The 22,337-nt window shown below is 36.9% G+C and overlaps 2 protein-coding genes across 10 annotated transcripts in view; both read left to right on the top strand.

Moving 5' to 3' along the window:
- The window catches only part of LOC116165328 (potassium voltage-gated channel subfamily KQT member 5-like), a 345,213-nt gene that overhangs the window by 192,327 nt on the left and 130,549 nt on the right, over positions 1 to 22,337 (top strand). The gene's annotated exons all lie outside the window — the stretch shown is intronic.
- On the top strand, positions 320 to 21,082 carry LOC116165326. 2 transcript variants are annotated; one of them, XM_031479664.1, is made up of 7 exons: positions 3,937 to 4,059; positions 4,105 to 4,163; positions 4,211 to 4,414; positions 4,764 to 4,941; positions 9,584 to 9,687; positions 9,743 to 10,092; positions 16,982 to 21,082. In XM_031479664.1, exons 3-7 carry the CDS (start codon positions 4,400 to 4,402, stop codon positions 19,962 to 19,964), a joined length of 3,630 nt encoding a protein of 1,209 aa, XP_031335524.1. In that variant the 5' UTR covers positions 3,937 to 4,059; positions 4,105 to 4,163; positions 4,211 to 4,399; the 3' UTR covers positions 19,965 to 21,082. The 2 variants fall into 2 exon arrangements, with proteins under 2 accessions (XP_031335525.1, XP_031335524.1); XM_031479665.1 differs by lacking the exons at positions 3,937 to 4,059; positions 4,105 to 4,163; positions 4,211 to 4,414 and adding an exon at positions 320 to 485.

Below are 22,337 nucleotides of genomic sequence, written 5' to 3'. Positions count from 1 at the left end.
CCCACGTTTTTATTTAATCGATAATCATCTTTAATATCGGAATGATAGCGGGATGACGCAAAAATTCTTCTGCCCGTCGAATAAATTAATTTAACGCTATTCGAGTTTTCTCATGATGTACTTTATGATGGGGAACTTTTAATCCCATGCATCAGGGTTGAAATATTCTTAGTTACCTAACCACTTGGGAGTGGATGGAAAATGCAAAATCTTTTATATTAGTAAATGAGTGACTAAATGTTGAATGCGTCGCGACGTGAGCGTCGCGGCGCATGCTTCTGACGTCAAAGCCGCCTCCACGGTTAGTCTGGTGAAGAACAACGTCCAGAGTGTTTATCGGGGGTGCTATCGGTTATATTTTATATTTTTTATGGTAAACTGTTTAGGAAAAGACGAGTGATGATGACTGTGAATAGAAGCAGATTATATCAGAGATACAGTGTTTCACCGATTCCAGTAGAACCCATTTGTAGGACAACGAATTAGTAAGTAGTAGATATATCTTTTCCATTATGGCCCAGTTTAAATCATATAGCAAACCGCGATATTTGGGCACATTAAACCCATAAATGAAAAATGCTTACTGTTATTGCATAGTGTGGCCCCGCTACCAAATTTAAAAAAAATAACATGTGGACCAGCATTTCTATTCGTTCGTGTCCCCATGGCAAGTCGATAAGCAGGTGATTTTAGTGAATGAACGGGGCGATAGGGACAAATTGATGGGAAGTGTGGTTGGAAGAGAAGATATCAGAAGGGATGGAGAAATGCGCGGATCAATACGTATGCTGGAGTCTAAGATACCGTTCACCGAACGTGGGCGCACATTTAATATAAAAAAATTTAAAAAAAAAACTCGATATCAACGTTTCTATTGTTGAAATATACCTACTAATCGATACTGTTAGATAGGAAGTTATTGATATCAAATCGAATCATTTGAATTATTAATTAACGTGTAACTTCAATGGCAAACGTTTTTATTGCACCGCATTGTAATATATAAACCTGCAATTAACATATCTAATTAAACAAATATAACACTGGTGCTTTTTAAGGGAATAAATTCGTTAATCCCATTATTTTGTTCATTCCTAATTGAATTATTCATTTATAATATCAGGATACATATACATTGCTACCAGAACCTCAGAATGCAAAAATTCAACAACCTTTTTCTTGTGAATAGTAATTAATTTGAAGAATTCTAGTGGAAGATTGAATTGTTGCTGCTTTCTAACACATTTTTCAAAGGGATTATTGCTATTATGCTAATGAGAATCAATACTAATACATTTCAATCCGGATGCAACCACGTGCCTTTTGACTAAGAGATACTTATGCACCGATATCGTTGGGAAAACGTTGAAAATGATTCTGGTATGCACAAACGCATTTGTATTTATACCTTATCCCCAATTTGAAGAACGATACAAATTATTTATTACCATTGGCGATTCGGAAACTAATGTCTTCACCTAATTATTCAGTCTACGGGGAGGTGATCCTAAAGCAAAGTATCAACTTTTCTTTTAATATTTTTCTATTTCTTTTTAACCGTGCATTCCATCGAACGTTAACCCTACTCATTTTGGTTGAGTTATGACATGCAGATTGTTTTTTGAAACTTCTGCATTCATCACATTGGGCCCAGTGGCGGATTTACAAATTTGCCGCCAGTAGGCTATTCCTTGCTTGAGCTAGGTCGCTATTGTGATCACCGTTTTTTGGACATGTCCAAATTTCATCAAATGTGGACGTGCATTTTAAGCAAGTTTTAAAGAATAAATTTTTGACCCAAAATCGTCATGAAACCTTCATTTCCATACGTATTTTCTGTCAGGAAATTTTAGTTTCCATGACAGAGGCAAATTTTGTAATAAAATACGATTTCGGGTAAAATTTAATACATAACTCGTCAGTAAAATGACATTATCTGCCTCGGAAATTAAAGTACTCGGCCCCAAAGGTGCCTCGCACTTCAATATTTCCTCGCCAGTAATGTGTAATTTTCCGGACTTTTATGTAAATAACTATTCCGAGATAACGGCTCTACGGTTTTGTTCAAATTTCGAATCTGTACCTATATTAGGCATAGGGAAACAAAAAACACCGGGCCGGATTTTGAAAAAAAATTTGGAGCGCCGTAAAGGCATCGAACTTTATTTCAACGCAAAATTTCTATTAAATTATTCGAAAGACTTTCTTGTTCTGTATACAACCTACAAAGATTATGGTATTACAAAAAAAAATGATCAAAGTCCTCGTGTGAGATCGAAGAGACTTCAGCGCATTTTTGTGTGGCAGATCAGTGTTTTATTAGCCAATATTGACTCCACCATCAATAAGATCTTGCCGAAAGCTACCACGTTCACTTTGTCGGTACCATTTTCTCACTTACCGTGCACTCGCAATTCGCGTTTGAAGTTTTGACTCCACCATCATTAAAATCCTTTGGGGGTTACCATATTCCCTTTGTCGACACCCACTTCTGATCACCCGCAACAATTCGGATTTGAAGTTTCGACTCCACCATCAGTAAGATCTCGTCGGGGGTTACCACATTCCCTTTGTCGATACACAGTTCCGACGTCCCGTTCATTCGTAATTCACATTTTGGTAGATTTCGCTAAAATCCCGGCATAAAATCGTATTCAACTTTTGGGTACTTCACATAGCTCGACCTTCTATTAGTGACACGAGAAAGAGAGACCGCGATTCGCGCTGTAAGAAACTTTTGGGCGCCCAAAGTCGTCTACCCCTCGAAGCGCGCCGCGCAAAAGGTGGTTTATGTCGCCCCTAGGAAAAAAAAACGAAATTCCGCGACGCAGGAGTTGTGCGCGTTGACAAGATCTTCCCGACGACACCAATTTGAAAACAATCGGAGAAAAACTGTAGAAGAAGATAGATAAAAACTGAAAAATCTCCAGGTTAGTATAATACGCTCGGGGATGGCGTCCAGATGTCGTCGACTCCAAATCTTGTAGCCCCATCCCTAACGTTCTTAATTACACGGCCCCGATAGTTACATGTACACTCCTTGTCTTTTTACAAGCGTTTTTCTACGGGCGCGCATTTACTGCCAGCCAGCCAGCCAGCCAGCCAGCCGACCAGCCAGTCAGCCAGCCAGCCAGCCAGCCAAAGTGAGATTAAAAGCTACTTTTTACAAAAAAAATTTTTTGCAAAAATGCACTAAAAACGGAGAAAAAAATGTCCACATTTTTGTGCCAAAACGGTTATTTTGATTTTGTTAAAATTTTGGCAGCGTTCATTAGACATGAAACTGTCAAACACTTTTGTTTTATACCTATCTAGTTTGAGCTAGGAAGCTGTTCTGTCAAGAATTTGGCACCTGATTTTCATTTTCACTATGGGATTTCGTAAACCGGAAGAGAAACAAAGTCGCAAAGTTATGCGAATCAATTTTCGTTTCAAAATTTCTTATAACTTCCCAAATTTCCAAAGAATGTGATTTTCGAGAATGCGCTGACGACCTGGCGTTCATTTATTTTCAAAGACATCCAAAAATAATTTTAACAAACCCTTAGTGATTTTTTTCTCAACTTTCTTATTTTTTATGGATTTTTACCTCGCTAGATAAAGTAAAAAATTTCAAAATCGGAGATACCAAATACTTAGTATTTCATTCGGAAATTAATCTTGAATTTTTACATTGCAGTTTACAATGTATTTTTTATAGCAATAAATCCATGGCTTGCTTAAAATTAACATTTTTCGTTTATTGTCTGGCATCAACGCGAATTATGGCCATAAGAAATACATTGTAAACTAATGAAACCAATGAAATACTAAGTATTTAGTATCTCCGATTTTGTATTTTTCTCTACCTCGTGTAAAAATCCAATATGGCGTCCATAAGGAATAAGAAAGTTGATGTAATTGACTTGAAACTCACAAGTCATAAAAATTTGATTTTAGCACTTTTTTTCTTCACGAATGTTTCATCTGGGGCGGAGGTGGGAATTTCCTTGGATCAGTTTCGAGTATTCTGCCGGCTTCTCCGAATTAGATTTTCCTGCAGTTTTCCTAATTCGTAAGGTAAATACCGAAGTGGTATAGAACAACTTATAAGACCTTTTGCAGGAGCACCTCTAAAAAGAATTATGCGGGTTACGCTGTAATTGTGCGAAAGCCTGTTGAGGGTAAGAGGAACAATAAATTAAAAAATAAGAAAGTTGATATTTTGCAGCCTGTGCATATCAATCGTAATCGTCAAGATTTTTCTTTGCTCGGGCGCCAAATATCTTGAAAACTGCAAGAGTAATTACGAACGGACGGACGGACAGAAAAAATGCGCTAAAAATATGCCGTCGCCCTCGTCGTCATTCATAGAGATTTTATTAAAGGAAGAATATCATTGTATTAAGGTCCCTGAATAATGTTTACCTTTCAGGTACGTCGCCTACGAAATTTTAATAAAAACTTTAGAATGTAGACCTCGGGAATGAATAGTGCGGACTATTACGTTAAAGAAACATGTGGTGCAGAATCCTAACATCGAAAAAACTGTTCCAATAACGCAGAGTTATGGATCGTACGTGGCAAAAAGTTCCCGGTTTCCCATTTTGATGCGGTTTTTGATCAGCATGTGTTACGAGACGCGCTCCGTAGTTTGAATAATTGAATAATAATGCCGGTCAATGTTATTTATAACATAAAAACTTCGTAATGTTCATTTGACGCTTAGTATTGACACTGTCTGTGGTATTGATAATTAATAACCAACATTTCTATTGTTTCAGGTTTTCTATCGTGGAAGGATGCCGGCGGACGATAGGGTAGCCAGAAGTGTCGCGTTGGAACAGGCGTATGTACATGATGTTTATGAGCAATTTTCCGAAAATCCTCGGAGTCGTCCCTGGCCACGCGTTCAGCAATTTCTTAAGGATTTAGAGCAGGGTTCAATCATTTGTGATGTTGGTGAGTTAATTCACTACATACCTAACTTTTATTGCCAAGACGAAGGAGTTTAAGAATAGTTACGTTTCATCATGGAGGGACAATTGAGAACAAAGGGTAAACTAACTCTATCATTGGAAATACAGAATATCTTTAACTAAGAGACGAGCAAAATAAGCAAGTTTTCAAAATAGATCAATAAAAGTAGGTACCTAACGTTTTGGTGGTGGGCTACGCATCCACAGTGAAATATATATGCTGGATGGAGCACTAGAATTTCAACAAAAGTTTCATTATCTCAGTGAGCGCATCTGGAAGTTAGATTTCAATTCAGAATGATTGTATTCGCTCTTGAGAAACATACAAACCCTTTAGGGTCGTATACATACTTTTTTCAAGTAACTAACGTTCTTAATGCAAGTTCACTACTAAGGAAATTTAAGTTTACCAAGGGAAAATGAACATTTGAATCGCAAAAAAAGTAATGAGACAATTTGTTAACAACAAATTGAAATATGTTCCAAGGCATAAATTAATAACCGAAGCAACGGAGTATGAAATGACCCGATATAACTCTTGTAACTGTAGGGAGCTTTGATCTCTTGACCCCAAATTCAATAGGGCTCTTATTTGAACCAGGAGGAATAAATAGTTTCAAAACCCGAAGACCTCCCGTTCAAAAGTTGTAGGGCGTTATAGGTACTTAAGCCCAATAATGGCAATCATAAACTCCTCACCGGAAGCGCCAAGTGGCTCAAATTTTTACACCACACGTACCAATCTTTCCGCTGTCTAACAAAAACACAATTTGCCAATTTTGTATTGGTTTTTTGTCGGATTTTTAGGCCATTTTTCTATTCTTAAGGGCCCAAAATGGCCCTTCAGCTCAAAACCGACTTCATTTTGGATTTCTACGCACCTGACACAGTAAGAAACAGAGTCCAAACGCTCCCTAGTCCAGGCAATGGAGAACATATGAGGATCTTAGCTTGCAAAATTAATGGTAGTTTTGGAAATAGACTTACTTTATGTCTTTTGGGTTGCTGAATCCAAATTTTTAACTTCCCATCCAAAATTCCCTCCGCAACTCCCCCTCAAGTCTGGAAAATAAGAAAAAATATGTTTTTTTAAAATCGTTTTTTTTCTTGCACCAATAAAATACTTACAAATCGGAAATGTAGATAATGGTATGCGACCAAAAACGTCCTAAAACATTTTGACGTACTACGCATGTAGGGGGCGCTGGCGTGCCTTGAAGTATCCTCATTGGCCACTCGGCGGCGTTCATGATCGCTCTTCCTCCTTCTCCTTTATCTTTTGTTTGAACCCCCTTCCCCCTTTAATCTCTTCTAATCAACTCAACCCTCAACCTCCAACTTTTCCTCGCCTATTTTCAGGCCAGTTGAGAATTAAGAACACATCTACATATTTATAAAATATAGACTTTGAAAAAAGAAGAGAGATTCAGTGCACAGGTTGTCCTATCTATGCCATATCTATGGAACCGTTAATTGCACAGCTTCGGGAAAAGGGGACCAAAAGAAATCGCTGGAATAGTTTTTAGCTTTGCCGCTAGAGGGCGTACGATTCATGGTTAAGTGGAAAAATGACTTTTTCCCTAAAATATACCTAAGAAACATGCATAAAAAATACATGCATAGCAATCTTATATCAATTTTGTATCATTATGATGCAGCACATATTGCTCTAGCTCATAAAATATGAGGAGTGGGGGAAGGGGAACATCCCTGTAAGGAACTGAATGTAACTTCGGATTAGGTTAACAGATTTTCGTATAAAATGTCCTGTTGGAAAGAACTCTCTTCGTGGAATCAGATTTTACATGAATAGAGTCTTTTTATTAATGCATTGACTAATAATAATTAGTCAATGGTAAATGTGATGAGTGTTAGAGGGCGCGGTGTGACATTAACATAAACTTTGCAGGTTCTTTTGAAAATTTCAAATGCAAGGATATAATTATTATATGATATTATCAAATAAAATGAAAAAGTGAGAATATCAGTGAAAACCGCATTTTGGAATCAGTTTTCTAAGCAGAGATATGCCGAAATTACGAACATTCACAAATTTTAATTGCGATATTGATGCTCATTCAAATTTCTTTCTTGAAGCTGCAATTATCGGTTCCATAGATATGGCCTGTGACCATTATTAATAGGACACCCTGTACATTTCCCTACAACTACCATTATCTCGTTCTATACTGGGGGGTCTGGGGGTATGGAATGTGATGTGTTCAGCCTGAAACCGTTCAGCCCTTAAAACTTTTTCCAAAAATTATGGTGTAAGTGTATAGCATCCGGGGGCCGGGGTGGGGGGGGGGAATACCCACCAAGAAAGACACATCATAGAACCTTCGGCACTGGGGGCATTCCGTACCCCCCGTTGATGCGTTTTGGTTCAAAAAGTTCAGTCCTTAAGACTCTTTGGTACACATTTTGGTAAAAAATATAAACCGGGCGGTCTGGAGGGGGGGGGGTATGGAATACCCTCTATTTTTTTTATTATCCCTCTCTTGTTTTGAGCCCTCAACAGGCATGCGCCCAATTACAGAGTGACCCGCATAATGCTATTTAGAGGTGCCTCTGCAGAAGGTCTTAAGTTGGTCTATACTACTCCGGTATTTACCTTACGAATTAGGAAAACTGCAGGAAAACCTAATTCGGAGTAGCCGGTAGAATGCTCGGAACTGGTCTAAGGTAATTTCCATCTCCGCCACAGATGAAAAATTCACCTCAATCCAGGTTCGAACACCCGACCTCCGGATTTATAACCCAATGCTCTTACCACTGAGCCATAAATGTATAAATCTATGTAAGACATCTCATAATACCTTCGGCACATGGAGGTATTCTGTACCCCCTGTTCATGCGTTCTGGCTCAAAACGTTCAGTCCTTAAAAATCTCTCCAAAATTATTGGTATTGGTAAGGGTACCATGCATTTTGGTAAAGAATATAAAGCGGGGGGTCTATCATAATATCTCCTATACTGGGAGGTATTTCCAGAGAGTGTTTCTCTGAAATACCTATACAAAATAACGGTTTTTTTTTCGAAAAAGAAAACGATATTTTTTCCTTTTTTCAAAATTTGGGGGGTTGCGGGGAGAATTTTTGGAGGGAAGTTGAAAATTCGGATTCATCGACACGGAAAACATAACACCCACCTGTGTCCTGAACTACCATGAATTTTGTAACCTAAAATTATATATTTCCTGGACTACCCTTGTTTTAGTGAATTTTTGCAAATTTATTCGTAAAAAGGTAGCTTTTTAAGATAATGTTTCGAAAGAAAATAAATTCCCCTTAGTATGTGATGGTTTTGTCCGTCCGTCTGTCTGTTCATTGTCTAACTCGAGAAGGAACAGAGATAGCGATGTCAAACTTTCGCCACGGAAGGTGGTTCGAAGACACTCTACCTTTCTTTTTCTTGTGAAGAGAACTCACTCTGTTTTTGTCGGGTTGATAGACAAGGAGAATTCCCTACAGAATTCTTCGGTTACTCTAAGAGCCGATTGCATCGGTCTGCATAGAGTAGCCTCAATAAATTTGCCAGTTATTAGTTATTAAGGCCGGATCTAGGTACATATTTTGCGCCTGTGGGCCCATCGAAATCGCCGCCTCTCCCCCTCCAACCAATTAAAAACATTTTATACCCCAACTAAAATTATTTTTTACTCTTCACAGAAAAATGTTGATACGATTTTCTTTCTCCTAATTTGCTCAGATTGATTTAATTATTTGTAAAATCATTTTTTATATTAATTATGAGATTTTTAAAGTGTTATTGAAACAAAGTAAATATGTAGTTTAAATTACAGACAAATAACCGTTTAATTTCGCCCTTTTTATTAATATTTCCTCATCAGTACATCAACAGGAGGTAATCATGGGGCTATCTATATCTAATTTTACTTTTAAGAATATACGTTATTACGTAGTATTTACAATGTGAAATTCAGAAGTGGTTTTCCAAAATAAAAAAAGACATCAATTTCAAATAACGTATTTCAAGTTTAAGTATTTTAAATGAAATCCAATATACAAACATGTAAATGTAGCCACTGAATTGTGTTTCAGATAATTCAAAAACGTTACGTGACGTTATTAAGTCCCTTCCCTCCAGGTACGACCATGAAATTGATAAAAACGGCTAGAGGGCACCTTAATTAAGCGTTTTCAACAAAAAATTTGCGGTAGAAGCCCTAAATTTTCCACAATCGTAATACAAAGTTCACATAATTTCGTCGAAATGTGAGGTTATTATATTTTGACCCATTTGGGCCGGTCTGGCCTTCTTTCTCCTCTTTTGCTCAGCGCCGTGGTTTGGATTGTTGATCTATAGAATAGGTTGAGGGGTATCCTATAAGGACGCTCGCTAGAGTGCCTAGATCTGAAAGATATTTTAGTCAGAGAGCATGGCCACTTCTGCAAAGTTTGATGAATTATTTGCTAATAGATCCACACGCCATAATTACTTAATTAAGATTTAACCACAACCAGCCAAAAGTGTTATTTGATTTGGTAGTGTTCTGACCAAAACATTTGGACATGGACGAACTTCTCTAAGAATGCGATTTGTATTACTCGTAGTATAGATTTAATCAAAGTCATTTCTTTATTTTCATTACTTCGTTTCAGGTTGCGGAAATGGAAAATATCTAAATACGAATTCATCACTTTTTAACATAGGAGGAGATAAGTCGTTCCGTCTCAGCGAGTTGGCAAGAGAAAAAGACAACGAGGTAGGTACAGGTTCCAAACACAATTTTTTTCTAAAGATTGATTTGGTCATTTCAGGTCATCGTAATAGACAACTTAACCCTACCATTTCGAGACGAAAGTTTAGACGCCGTGCTATCGATTGCCGTTGTTCATCATTTAGCTACAACAGAACGCCGAATACGTGCTTTACGTGAACTAGCCAGAGTTTTAAGAATTGGTGGTCGTATTATTATTTCCGTTTGGGCTATGGAACAAAGTCACCGAAAGTTCGAATCGCAAGATGTATTGGTGCCTTGGCATAGGCCGCAGCAACTCACCAAACCGTCGCTGGAACTAACGTCGACAACGACAACGTCTGAAGATGATTGCCTTCCTCCTTATCACGCGTACACTCAAAGTGACAGTGACTCAAATAGATCAAATAAGTATGTACTCACTTATCGACAATTTTAGCCATAGGGGCAACTCTTGGTCCTCAGAGCCGGATTTATTACCTGCATGTGAGCCTAGAAACCTCAAAACGCCAAATCAATATATAGATTAAAGACTCTATAACACTGCCGCACACTTTAGAAGAATAATATTGAATACTTTTAAAGGCTAATGTCTTTTTACAGAAAGTTTTTAGAGGTCTTGGAAACCCTTTCAAACTTTTTAAGCACACATTCTAGACTCAACGTTCAGGCGTTTTAAAATTTTCGTAGCTTACGTGCCAAAACGTAACATAAACGAGGTAGTTTGTGAATGAAGTTCTACATGGTCTATTATGACAATAAAGTTGAATGACAAGGAACTAGATTGTCGCTTATTTTTTTTATTAAACCGCAAAATGAAACCAAAATTAGTAAAAGCGGACAAAAAGCGCATTTCCACATGCATGGTGGGTTTGAATACAATCATTATCAGTAGTACATTATCATTTTTTCATTGAAAAATAGCCAATAAAAACAAAAGTATACCTCGGTTTGGTTGGTTAGCGACGTTTTTGACAAAAGTAATGGTCGCCGAATAGGTAAATCCTGCAGCATACGCAACCAACACGTGAATATATTGTGCAACTTGGAAATGCGAACCAACAAATTAAGGTTGAAGAAATTGACGGAGCCCGATGTGATAGGCATGTTGGTTGCTTATGCTGCAGAGGCGATCATTACTTTTGTCAATGACCGTACCATAAACTGTGGTTTCTATTGGCTATTTCTTAATGACTTTACTGATATAGTGAACTAATGATAGAGATTGTACAAACCCACCAACCATAACAGTCTTTAAAAAGATAGTTACCCTAGTCCAGCGGTTCTCAAATTTTTTGGTGACGGAACCCAATTGTTTTTTTGGCTATAATAAATAACACAAATTTTTATGTGGAACAACTTTTCTTCTGTAACGTTTTGTCATATTTTAGAAACCAATTTCGAAAGAAAATTTAAAGGGCTGTGACTTTTGAACCAGTAGCCCAATCTTGGAACTGTTTGAAATTATGGATTCTACGGGTCACAATCTATAAGAAAATTTTTTTTCCCGGTCGATCTGAGACAATTTTTTTTCGGGGCTCAAAAAAAGGCAGTGTATAACCTTCCTTTTTTACCAAAAATCGACTAAACCAAAATTTCTCGGGAAAACACTTTTTCTTATTAATTTGGGTGCGTAGAATCCAAATCAATTCGTACTTTTTCGATCAGACTTCTCAATCAAAAGTTATAGACTAGAAACAAATTTCGAAAAAAAATTCAAAGGGCTGTAACTTTTGAACTAGTAGCCCAATCTTGGAACTGTTTGAAATTATGGATTCTACAGGCCACAATCTATAAGAAAAATTTTTTTCCCGGTCGATCTGAGACAATTTTCTTTTCGGGGCTCAAAAAAGGCAGTGTATAACCTTCCTTTTTTACCAAAAATCGACTACACCAAAATTTCTCGGGAAAACACTTTTTCTTATTAATTTTGGCGCGTAGAATCCAAAACAATTCGTACTTTTTCGATTACGAGTAGACTTAACAGTAGCCAAAATATCCACTGTGACAGATAAAATCAAACGGACTGTATACAGGGTGTTTCTTTTATTTGGTTCGCCATTGCTATCTCGAGAACTATAAGAGCTACGAGGTCGGTTAAATTAGCAAACAATTTCTATTTTACAAGACTATTTTAACTGCCAATACCAACTTTGTTATTTTAAATGGAACTATATTTTTTTATGTCCTTATGCGATAGAACATTCTTAATTCAGTGATATAAATTCGTATACCCTTAGGCACAGATCTACACATACACAGATTGCTAACCTTATGCATTTTTTGAGAAACAAATTTAGGTATACTTAAAAGCGCCCTCTATTGTGGAGCAGTACAAACATGTACCGTTTAAAACTGTAATATGACGCTTATTGATTTTTGCTAATGTCGCTGCAAAAAATTTAAAGCGGTAAAGTGTGCATAATTCGAATTCGTTATTATTGGCATTTGATATTTGTAATCGGTGAATTTATTTTGTGATTTGTTTATAGACACGTATTCAAGAGATCATATATATGTAGGTATACCTACATACGTATTCCAAATCTTATCGGCGTGGTAAAGAGTGTAACGTTAATTATGGCAGAGATATACATATAGTTTTTAAGTATACCTTTGCAGTTAGCAATCTGTCAAGACCTTTAAAGCTGCAAATAATTTCCGCCCACTTCAAAAAACCTTCACGATTCTTTAAGAACCTGCCCTATGTTCGTGTGTATCTGTGACCACAGGTACCCGCTTTTAATAACTCCTTTACGACGAACGAGTAGCTCCAGTGTTAAATTAAACAATTATGGCTCAGCGTACCTCCTATCATATCATATCACAGTAATAATACGAATATTAAGGAATTCGAATTGTGCAAACTTTAGCGCTTTAATTTTGTTTCAGCGACATCTAACGCATAAAACCATAAGCGTCATATTACAGTTTTAAACGATACATGTTTATACTGCTCCACAATAGAGGGCGCCTTTAAGTATACCTAAACTTGTTTCCCAAAAAATGCATAAGGTTAGCAATCTGTGTATGCTTAGATCTGTGCCTTAGGTAGCAATTTTTATGGGTGTGCTATGGACGATTCTTAAAAACAATTCATTTGAAACAAAAACACAAGAAATATACGACCCTCTTTCAACGCTAGCTCCAGCATGTAATGTATCATTCCTTCTTAAACGAATCGAAGTTTTTCATCCAATTAACAGAGCGTCGTAACGCGACAAACCAATCAACACTTCGCTACAGCACGCTCTTTTCAGTCACGTAGGTAAATTTTACGCGGAATATACGAAAACAAACACTTTTCCGATTAAAATACATCCTTATCTTTAGATAATTACTTCAACTTTTTATAAAAATAAACGAAATGCCCAATAAATTAAATCTGAACTGAACTGATGTGTTGTGGAGATAACTGTCTTCAGGAAGTTGTTTACGTTTTGTTCGTCCGTTCGTCCGTCCGCCCGCACTCACTTCTGCCGTTTTCAACGACTTCTAGGAGAATAGTCCTAGAATCCTGGAACACACGTTCTACCCTTTATTAAACGAGGGATTTGAGTGGGTGGGAGGAGTGGAACTGGTTTTATCCGTCATGGTACTCTAAGGAAAGGTCTTAACGAAAGGAATTAATTTCTACCGACCATAGCTTTCAGTGCAAATATCTGCAGTATGGAGCATCGGAAGATTTTGAATGTATACCAGGCGGTCTTTAAATGTTTATGTGTAAAGACCTCCTTCCCATTAATCATCTACCAAGAAAGTAAACGTCAATAGCATGTTACTACCTTATAACCCAACCATTTACTAAGCTATTTCGGTTAAAAAAATGCGCTTTACCTGCACAAGAGTAAATGATTACTGTCCCAGGGGCCGAGGTCTCGAAGGAACAGACAGACAGACGACACACAGACAGACAGACGACGGAAAATTGAGCATATAAGCGTTACCGCAAGTTGGAGTTCTGTATTTCGCATAAACCAGGTCGCGTTAAAGATGATGCGAATTTCTTTTATTTTGAAAAACTTCAAGTTTCCTAAGGTGTGTGTGGGAGGCTGCGCCCTATATCTGACATATGGGAACTGGCCTGAGAATTGATGTCTAGATTAGACATCTTACGTCGTGTTGGAGGGGTGATTTCCTGTTGACAATGGAGTATTGTGGCAGATGATTCGCGAGGAAGCTATGACTGAAACAATTGATGCAATGTAAATTTCTCTATGGCCCATTTTAAACGCCTTTACATTGTCGTATGGCCCATCTTAAAAAAACACCCTTTATAGCATTCACACAACAATAATTATTCAATAATAGTAAACTGGCAGTTGTAAACAACATAAATAGTCATTGTTTCGGTTACAGCCATGAACTTATAAATTAAGATGGACTGCTGATCAAACAGTTGCATAGAGGAAGAAATGGCCCTAGCATGGGCGCAGCCATGATGTGCAGGTTTTAGTTATTTTCTAGGGGAATTTTCCTAGTGCTCAAGTTTTGAGACTATTGCAGCCTTGGAAAATGACATGTGCCACCGTAATGTATTTAGAAAACGTGAGGTTAATGCTTGTTTATTAGTTGATTTGAATTTCGCGCCAAGTGAGTGCACATCATGGCTGCCTCCATGTAGGTGTCATTTGTCAATTCAGCATTAGCAGCCCATCTTAATTTATAAGTTCGTGGTTACAGCATTCTAAAATTTGAATCCATATTCAACTTGTTTCGTCCATGGCACGTACGTTTATTTTAGCTATAATAAAATAAATCTAAACCCGCATTTTACTCATAAAACTTGTTATCTACAAAGATTATATCACTGAATTCAGAATAAAATTCTCTATCAAATAAGGAAATAAAAAAATATAGTTTAATTTAAAACAACAAAATTGGTATCCACAGTTTGTGAACCACTGGTTGAAAAACATTTTCTTCGTGCTCACTAACATAGTCTTGCAAAATAGAAATTGTTTGCTAGTTTAACCTACCTCGTAGCTCCATATAGCAATAGTGCACAAAATAAAATGAACACCCTGTATAGTGTTGTGTGCACGGTCTCTAAGCCACTAAAAAAATATCATGAAACTTTTAAAATTCAGGATCGTAATCTAGGCTATAACTGATACAAAACTTTTAAACACAACACAAATTTATTCGATAATTGCTGTAATAAAAAGTAGCGACAGTACCAGCAACAAATACCACGCTACAAGCGCTCGATCGAAATACATTAAATAAAGTTTTAATTACCTTGTAATGTCAATAATGCAAATATCTAACACTGACATTTCCATTAAACAGACAAGTACAAAAAACCACAAACACTAATCGGAATTCGCCTTAGAATCTGTACTTCTTCTTCTAACTTCCGTTAAGACATTTCTTCTTCTATTTAACACATTTTCCTCTCTTGTCCCATCTTCGATGCCACTCCCTAATTCCTTAGTTAAAATAAACAAAATTCTCTTACCTAAATGCGCACCTGCGACAACATCTGACAAACACCTAATACAATTATAGCAATTATAGCACCTTATTTTTTCTTAACGTAATTTTCCAAGAAAATGAACCAATTAGATATTTAGACAAAACATCGCCTAAACTATGTAAATTAACACAACAATAGTTTCAAACTTGGCGCCCCCGAATTTGGTAAGGAACAAGTCTCACTGCCTTTTTGTTGATAGATAAGTTCTACTCCTTTAATAGGGGGTTTTTGTAACCACCATTATTCGGCAATATTTTGTTGTTTAACATTTTATTTCCCACTCTTTCGTTATTTAGAGATTTTTTTTCTTTTTTTTAATTATAAAACCTGTCAGTGCCCTTATTAATTTTTCAAAAATTTATTATAATTACATCAATATCATTAGTCTACACATCGTACATCAAAATAAAACAAATGAATGTGTTTCTTATTAAACCTTCAAGAGTGAGGACAACACGAAATTGGCAATAACTGCTTTAGCAATTTCTCCCAGAATACTCAGACATTCATTTCAAGCTTTCCGTTATGGTGCCTTGCAGTTAATAAAAAAAATATGTTGAACACTTATTGCGATGAAAATCATTTATTGCGAATTTCATTTTGTCTTCATACACGTTCATTTGTTTTATTTTGATGTAGGATATCTAGATTAATGTTATTGATGCAATATTATAATAAATTTTTTTGAAACATTTTCTTGTAACCAACTAACATGTTACATTGCCAAAAAGAAAAAAAATCTCTATCAAATGAGCGTACTGAAAAGGTGCACTGCGATTTAAAAAAATCAATTGTTTTTAGTTACTCATTTAGTTTTCTGAAATAAAAACAACTGAATGCTGCCTTATTATGGGAAATAAAACGTTAAACAACTTTCATATAGAAAAATTTTATATACAGCCGATATTAAAAGAGATATTACTCTATTCCATACATAATGGGCACCCTGTATGTTGAATAAGAACAAAATTGCAAACAGTGTTTAGATACAGGCTTTCTCACGCTGAGTTACATTATCAATTACATATAATAATCAGGCCCCGGGCTATGTTTTTAGTGCCCTGGGCTATATTTACCTCGACGTTCCCGTTGTTTAGTAAAATAGCGTGCTTAGTGACCAAGTTTCATACGGTTATTTATTTATATTGATTTTGAAACAAAATTCACCAAGAACCACAGAGAAGGGGAATTGCAAGTAATGCAAAAAAATGTAGCACATTTTGCCGCCCCCTCGAAAGTGGCGCCCTAGCCCATTTATAATCCGCGGCCTGATAATAAGAACAATGAGCAGACCCATTAACAATTTAGTTGCCGTCAAAAAGTAAGGGAAAGGAAGCGTTATTTTCCTTTTCAATTCTCCATTAAACCATTTTCGGTTCGATTCGCCATTATCTTTGCGCCTGCTGGACCCTCTATTTGGGTGCGAACAGCTCTGAATCTCTAGGGGTTAGGCGGGGTGTCGCTGTTGTTACAAGGAATTTTTTGGTAGCTTTTTGGGGCGAATAAATAATCTTCATAGGTCGAGGGAGATCTTCTAGAGGAGTTTAATACTTCAGCACCATCCACTAACATGAAAAGATCCTATACCTTTTATTGATCTCGTTGATTTTTGGTAATTAGCTTGCAAACAATTAGTTTCGAAGTACAGTGACGTTAGCCTCAATACAACTCACTGTTAGGTATGCATTAAAAACACAGAAATTTCTCTGGCTGGACCAAGAAACTAGGCGCTCTTTCATTGAGAGTTACACTAATATTACAATTATTGTTAGTATAACATCCAGTTACATAGAATTTATACGTATCTTACTTTGTTTGCAGAATTAAAACTGGATTAAAGAAACGCGGAAAGACGAGACATAAAGGTCGTTCCATAGATCCAGCAGGTAGTTCGTCACCTAGCAGTTCCAGCCTTTCAAGTCCGAATGAAACCTGTTACAGCTTCGTAAGAAGGGCAATTCAAAAGTTAGCAGGAGGAAGGCGAGGCGTCCACCGTCCATGGTTTCTAGATAGTTGGACAGCTTGCACGAAGGATTCCCAAACGAAGCGGTTCGATCAGGATGGATGTACCTGTTGCGAATGCGACGATGTACAAAACTTGCCCATCGAGTTGAGAAGAGTAGACGACGATGAACTACCACAACGTAGACAAACGTTCCCCTCGCCTCACTCCTTCAGCGATCTTTACGCAAATTTGAAATCTAGAAGTTTAACGGACATAAAAACGGTAGAAAATAATAATATTGTACGCTCCAAATCAAGTGTGCCTAGTATACAAGAAGCTTTAAATATCGAAGATAATAACGATAGTAGAGATAAATGCACAACGCCGTCTAAAAAACCTAAATTAGTAAAACAAAAACAATCAATATGCGACGAAGACGAAGAAGAAGCACTAGACAAGCCAACCGACATGAAAATGAACAATTGCACTTTTCCCGATAACAAACATGTTTTAACGTCTCGTCACAGGGGGAGCGTTTTTAAACAACGATCCTTAAACGAGGACCTAATGTCTGTAGAAAGACTTCGCGAAAAGGAGCGAGTGAAGCAAAATATTCAAAAGCAAGCATCGTTGAATGAGGATCTTATTTATAGTAGGCACCGCACTTTTGATTCCTTACGAGATTCAATTTTTTCCGTATCTACGTCCAAAAGATTCCAGCTTATTAAAACGGGTTTTACGAATAAAATTAAAAATTCCACCACCAACATTGAAAAGGTAACGAGCTCCTCTCTTCGGAATGGATTCGTAAAAATGTTGCAAAACTGGAAAAGCGGCGATCTAGCATCGCCAATTATTCCCGAGGACGAAACCGTTGTAACTTCGCCAAGTAAAACTGGAGCCATGGGAAGCGAGGAAAAGAAAGAGTCTGCGTCGACGGATGAAAGACGCCATTCAAAGGAGGATGGTTCCGATTCGTCCAAAGATAGCAGTCTCCAAAGCGACACCAGTGTAGATTCGGAAGATAGTTTCGCTTCAGTTATTTTCGTCCCCAAGACCGATCCAACATCTCCATCAGCTTTATCCCCGGGGCCGACATCATGTAGAGCAACTAACGCATCCGTCCCAAATTCTCCTAGAATTAAACAATCGTCTTGTCCTACCAGCCCTAGGATTAAACAAATGCCGCTTTCCGTATACCCTTTAACCAAACAATTGAGTTCTCCCAAACCCACAAGCCTATGTTCGGAATCTCCCTCTTCGCCAGTTTCGAACGAGAAAATCGAAAGGGACCAAAAAAGTACAACGGACGAAGAGCCGAAGGGAAGTAAATCGCTTGTTCAAAGCTTAGCACAAAAATACGCGGTACCGCATATTCCGAAATTTAGAAGGAAGAGTTTAAACGCGAAAACCGAAGGGGAGCAGAATAATTTATCCGAAAACAATAGGGAGAAGAGATTGAAATGCATCAAGGATATTCTCAGTCAGAAGCCTGGTTTTGGAATGCGCACAATGAGGCCTAATTATCCCATTGTGAGGAGGTCCTCGATGAGTAATGGAAATTTTGATACACTAGCGCGTCCGTTACCTAAGCTGCTGAGTTTGGAATTGTTTAATCCCGAAACCGACGATAAGGATAGCGATTCAAGCGCGGTGTCTTCGCCGGATTCAATCGAAAGCGTGGTAGAGAACAAGTCTAAGAACGCGCACACTAAGTTTAATTTTCCTCCGGCTGTGATAAAAGATTCGCAAAACTTGTCAGGAGCGAACGTAGTGGATAAGGTAATTAGGTGTGGTCCACGGATAAAGGGAGCGCAATTGAGGACGAGCGGGATTAGGCATAAACGACGCGATAGCGATTCCGTGCCGTTACTTAGCGCAGATGCGACGAGTGGCGAGGGTCCGTCGTGGGACGAGGAGTGCCACAGGCACTTGACAGATTTTGCGGATAAACTAAGCGAGAAGTTATTGAGAGAAATCGATCAGTACCAAGAGAAGAGCAGTGAGAGTGAAATTTTGGATCCGTACATTAACCGGTTAAGCGAGGAATTAAACGATTTGTCGAAATTAAGCGAGGAAATACAGAAGCAGAACGAGTACTTGGCAAAGTTAAGTGCTAGTGATAATTTTTATAGTAACTTGCAGTGCGAACAGAGAACTAGTAGTAGCATAAAAAATGAGGTAGAAGCAACGAGCAACGATTTAAAACCGATATGTAGTGAAGTTAGTGAATCTCGAACCGAGGATTCTCATAAAAGTTTAGTTAGAACAGATCCAAAAATTTCCGAAAACGTAGCCTGTTCTGGGAAGGTGATCAACAAAGCTGTTTTAAAAAAAGGATCTTCCGTGGAGTCTTGCGAATCTGAGAAAGGAAGTAGCAGTAATTCTATAATATCTAGTGTTGCTACGTCGGTTCATTTTGGTTTGTCAATTGAATCCAATGACGGAATTTCGGAGAAGGGTAGTAGCGACTCTCATAAAGATACCAGTTCGATAAGTAGGTACAGTTACGGAGGAAGCACTGCTTCTTTGGTATCGTGTCCGGAATGGACGGTTACTAGAGCCAAGTTTTCCGAGGAGCAGTGTTTGCTACCGGTAAAAAAAGCCGATGTTAGTGTAGGTAAAACTAAAGATAAATCTAGTCTAAATCAATCTTTGAGCGATACATCGCAAGAGTCGCTACCTTCTGACAATATGGGCGGTGCAATTACGTATCATAGGTATTATCATGTTTTTAGAGAAGGTGAATTGGACCAATTAATAGAAAAATATGTACAGAATTTGCACATAATTTCGTCGTATTACGATCACTCCAGTTGGTGTGTCGTTGCAGAAAAGGTTCAGGTTTGGACTATCTGACCTGGAATCGCGTCTAAACCACGTTATCGATATGAATGCACAATGTATATATTATCCTTCCGCATGTAGATCCTTTCAACTTGTAGTGAATCATAAACTCATTATAAAAAGATAACATTTTCATGTAAATTTTAGCTAATATTATAATATCTTGCCTACTAAGATCTAAGACAGAGACACAGAGTAGATCGTCGTTACTATCCAACAATAGAAGCATACGAAAATTATCAAAACGCGTTTTTTGGATTTTCTAGCTTAGATACCTACTATTAAATGCAAGCTCAAATGATCATACATTACCATTGATTAATCTTATTTATTTTACAATAACTGCTGCATATAAGGATGTAAGACCTAAGTTGTTATACGATGCGTATAATTAAAATTAATTGACACTATATTTTTGTACGCCACCTTTATTGTGTTAAATCTTATCGCTGTTAGGATCAGAGCTGTGAAGATTAACGATCCTATTTATTGTCATCTCCCGACAAAATATAGGTTTATTCACGTTACCTGTTATAAATATATATGATATTGTTGAATAAGATGTTGAAATTTTCCCTAGTCTTCACATTGTAATTACACATAAAATTGCAAGCTCAAAATGTGCGAGACAATAGATGATCTCTTCTGATTCGTTAGAAAAACCAGCAGAAAGAAACAATCCGCTTCACAATTTTTTTGTTCCACGATCAACCCTACAGAAGACATTTGAAGCACTTACCATCCCTGACCAGCAAAAACTTTTCAAATACCTGGGGCTTTTAACCCCATATCCACATCCCACATTCAAAATTCACTCATTCTGGAAACATCCTTTATAGTCCCCCTCTTTGGGTATCCATTTTTCCTTCTATAACTCGAAATGGGGTGCAATGATATTTTAATGATATTTAAGTTCTTAAACGTGGATTATGCTTCATAGTTAAAAAATTTCTACAACAAATGTAAGAGACCATGTGACTTGCTAAAAACCTGTCATATAACGGAAGCATTACCTATACGGGGTAGTTTTTTTTTTCATTTTAAGCATTGGGATCTCGGAAACCATGACATACAGATTCGGTTAAATGAGGGAAGAGTTGTCGTTTTAACACCTTATTTAAGATATGCTTTTATTTTTTGAAAAAAATCCACAGTTCACTAGATATGAGCGAAAAACAGATTTAGTGATTTTTCATTTACGTGTTGTAGAATCGTTATTATTAGAAATACAGCAAAATGACACGAATAACAGTTTTAGACATTTTAATGCTTAACTAATGCTAATTTATTTTTAGATCTTACAATTTTTGAGTTATAATAATACAAACTTTAATTTTTTTAAATGGTAGTCATAGTTGGCTTTGACATTTTTAAAAAGGACAAATTTGTCTCTTTATTACGATATAAGGCTAGCTTAATGTATTTTAATAAATAAACGCCCTGCAGTAATTTTCGTATTATTGAAAGGTAAGTGAACAGAGTTGGCCATGGAAAACAATATCTAGTGAGATAGGTACCTTTCATTTACGACGAAAATTGGACAGGCTAATGTTATCTTCATTTTCTACCAAATGAATTTCAAGATATGTAGGATGGGTTAGATTTGGAAACACGATGTAATTTACGCTGGTTCAACACAACGGTGCCCCGCCGCACAACTAACTGTAAGTTAAATATATAATACACAGTAATTAAGAGAACAAAAATGTTTCCCATGGCAAAATCTGTTTTTACTACTCTTAATAAATACAAACAGTTCTGTATCATGTTTATTTGCCAAAGTACAATGAACCTTATATCATTGTAAACAGAAAAAATGCACTTTTTAAAAATGTCACAGCCAACTATGATTACCATTTAATAAAATGTAAGTTTGCGTTATAACTCGAAAATTATAAAAGGAGAATAAATATTAATAAATGTATCTTATTAAGCATATTTTGCATATTTCTGTATTTCTAATACTAACGATTCTACAACAGTTAAATGAAAAATCACTAAATCTGTTTTTTGCTCACATCTAGTAAACTGTGAATTTTTAAAAAAAAAACAAAAGCATATCTTGAATTGTTGGATCTACTACCTTCCAATGTAGGTGCAAAATATGCAACAAATCCTGTGGATTATACCGAAACATTTCAAAACGCTGCAATCTTATGTGTAATATTCTTATTTCTTACATTTTGAGTCCAGATCCTTATACCTACTACCACCTACCTCACAAAGGTCTTTCCTCTTTCAATGTAAAATAAAATCGAACGGTCGATTATTTTTACAGCTCTGTTAGAAGCATGGCAGAAAATTGAAACTTAGAACTAAAGAGGAAAAAATCATATTTAAAAATTCGCTTTGATCCTCATGGTAGCAAATTTCAAGTTTATATAG

This window comes from Photinus pyralis, unplaced genomic scaffold (genome assembly GCF_008802855.1).
Source record: "Photinus pyralis isolate 1611_PpyrPB1 unplaced genomic scaffold, Ppyr1.3 Ppyr1.4_LG3a, whole genome shotgun sequence".
In the NCBI taxonomy this organism is placed as follows: Eukaryota; Metazoa; Arthropoda; class Insecta; order Coleoptera; family Lampyridae; genus Photinus; species Photinus pyralis.
The sequence above is the reverse complement of the archived record's forward strand: the minus strand, read 5'-3'. Positions and strand labels throughout refer to the sequence as shown.

Excerpts from the sequence above, each read along its gene's own strand:
- LOC116165326 (XM_031479664.1), top strand. Across the intron at positions 4,942-9,583 it reads TTCAATCATTTGTGATGTTG|GTTGCGGAAATGGAAAATAT; the intron begins GTGAGTTAATTC and ends ACTTCGTTTCAG. Across the intron at positions 9,688-9,742 it reads CAAGAGAAAAAGACAACGAG|GTCATCGTAATAGACAACTT; the intron begins GTAGGTACAGGT and ends TGGTCATTTCAG.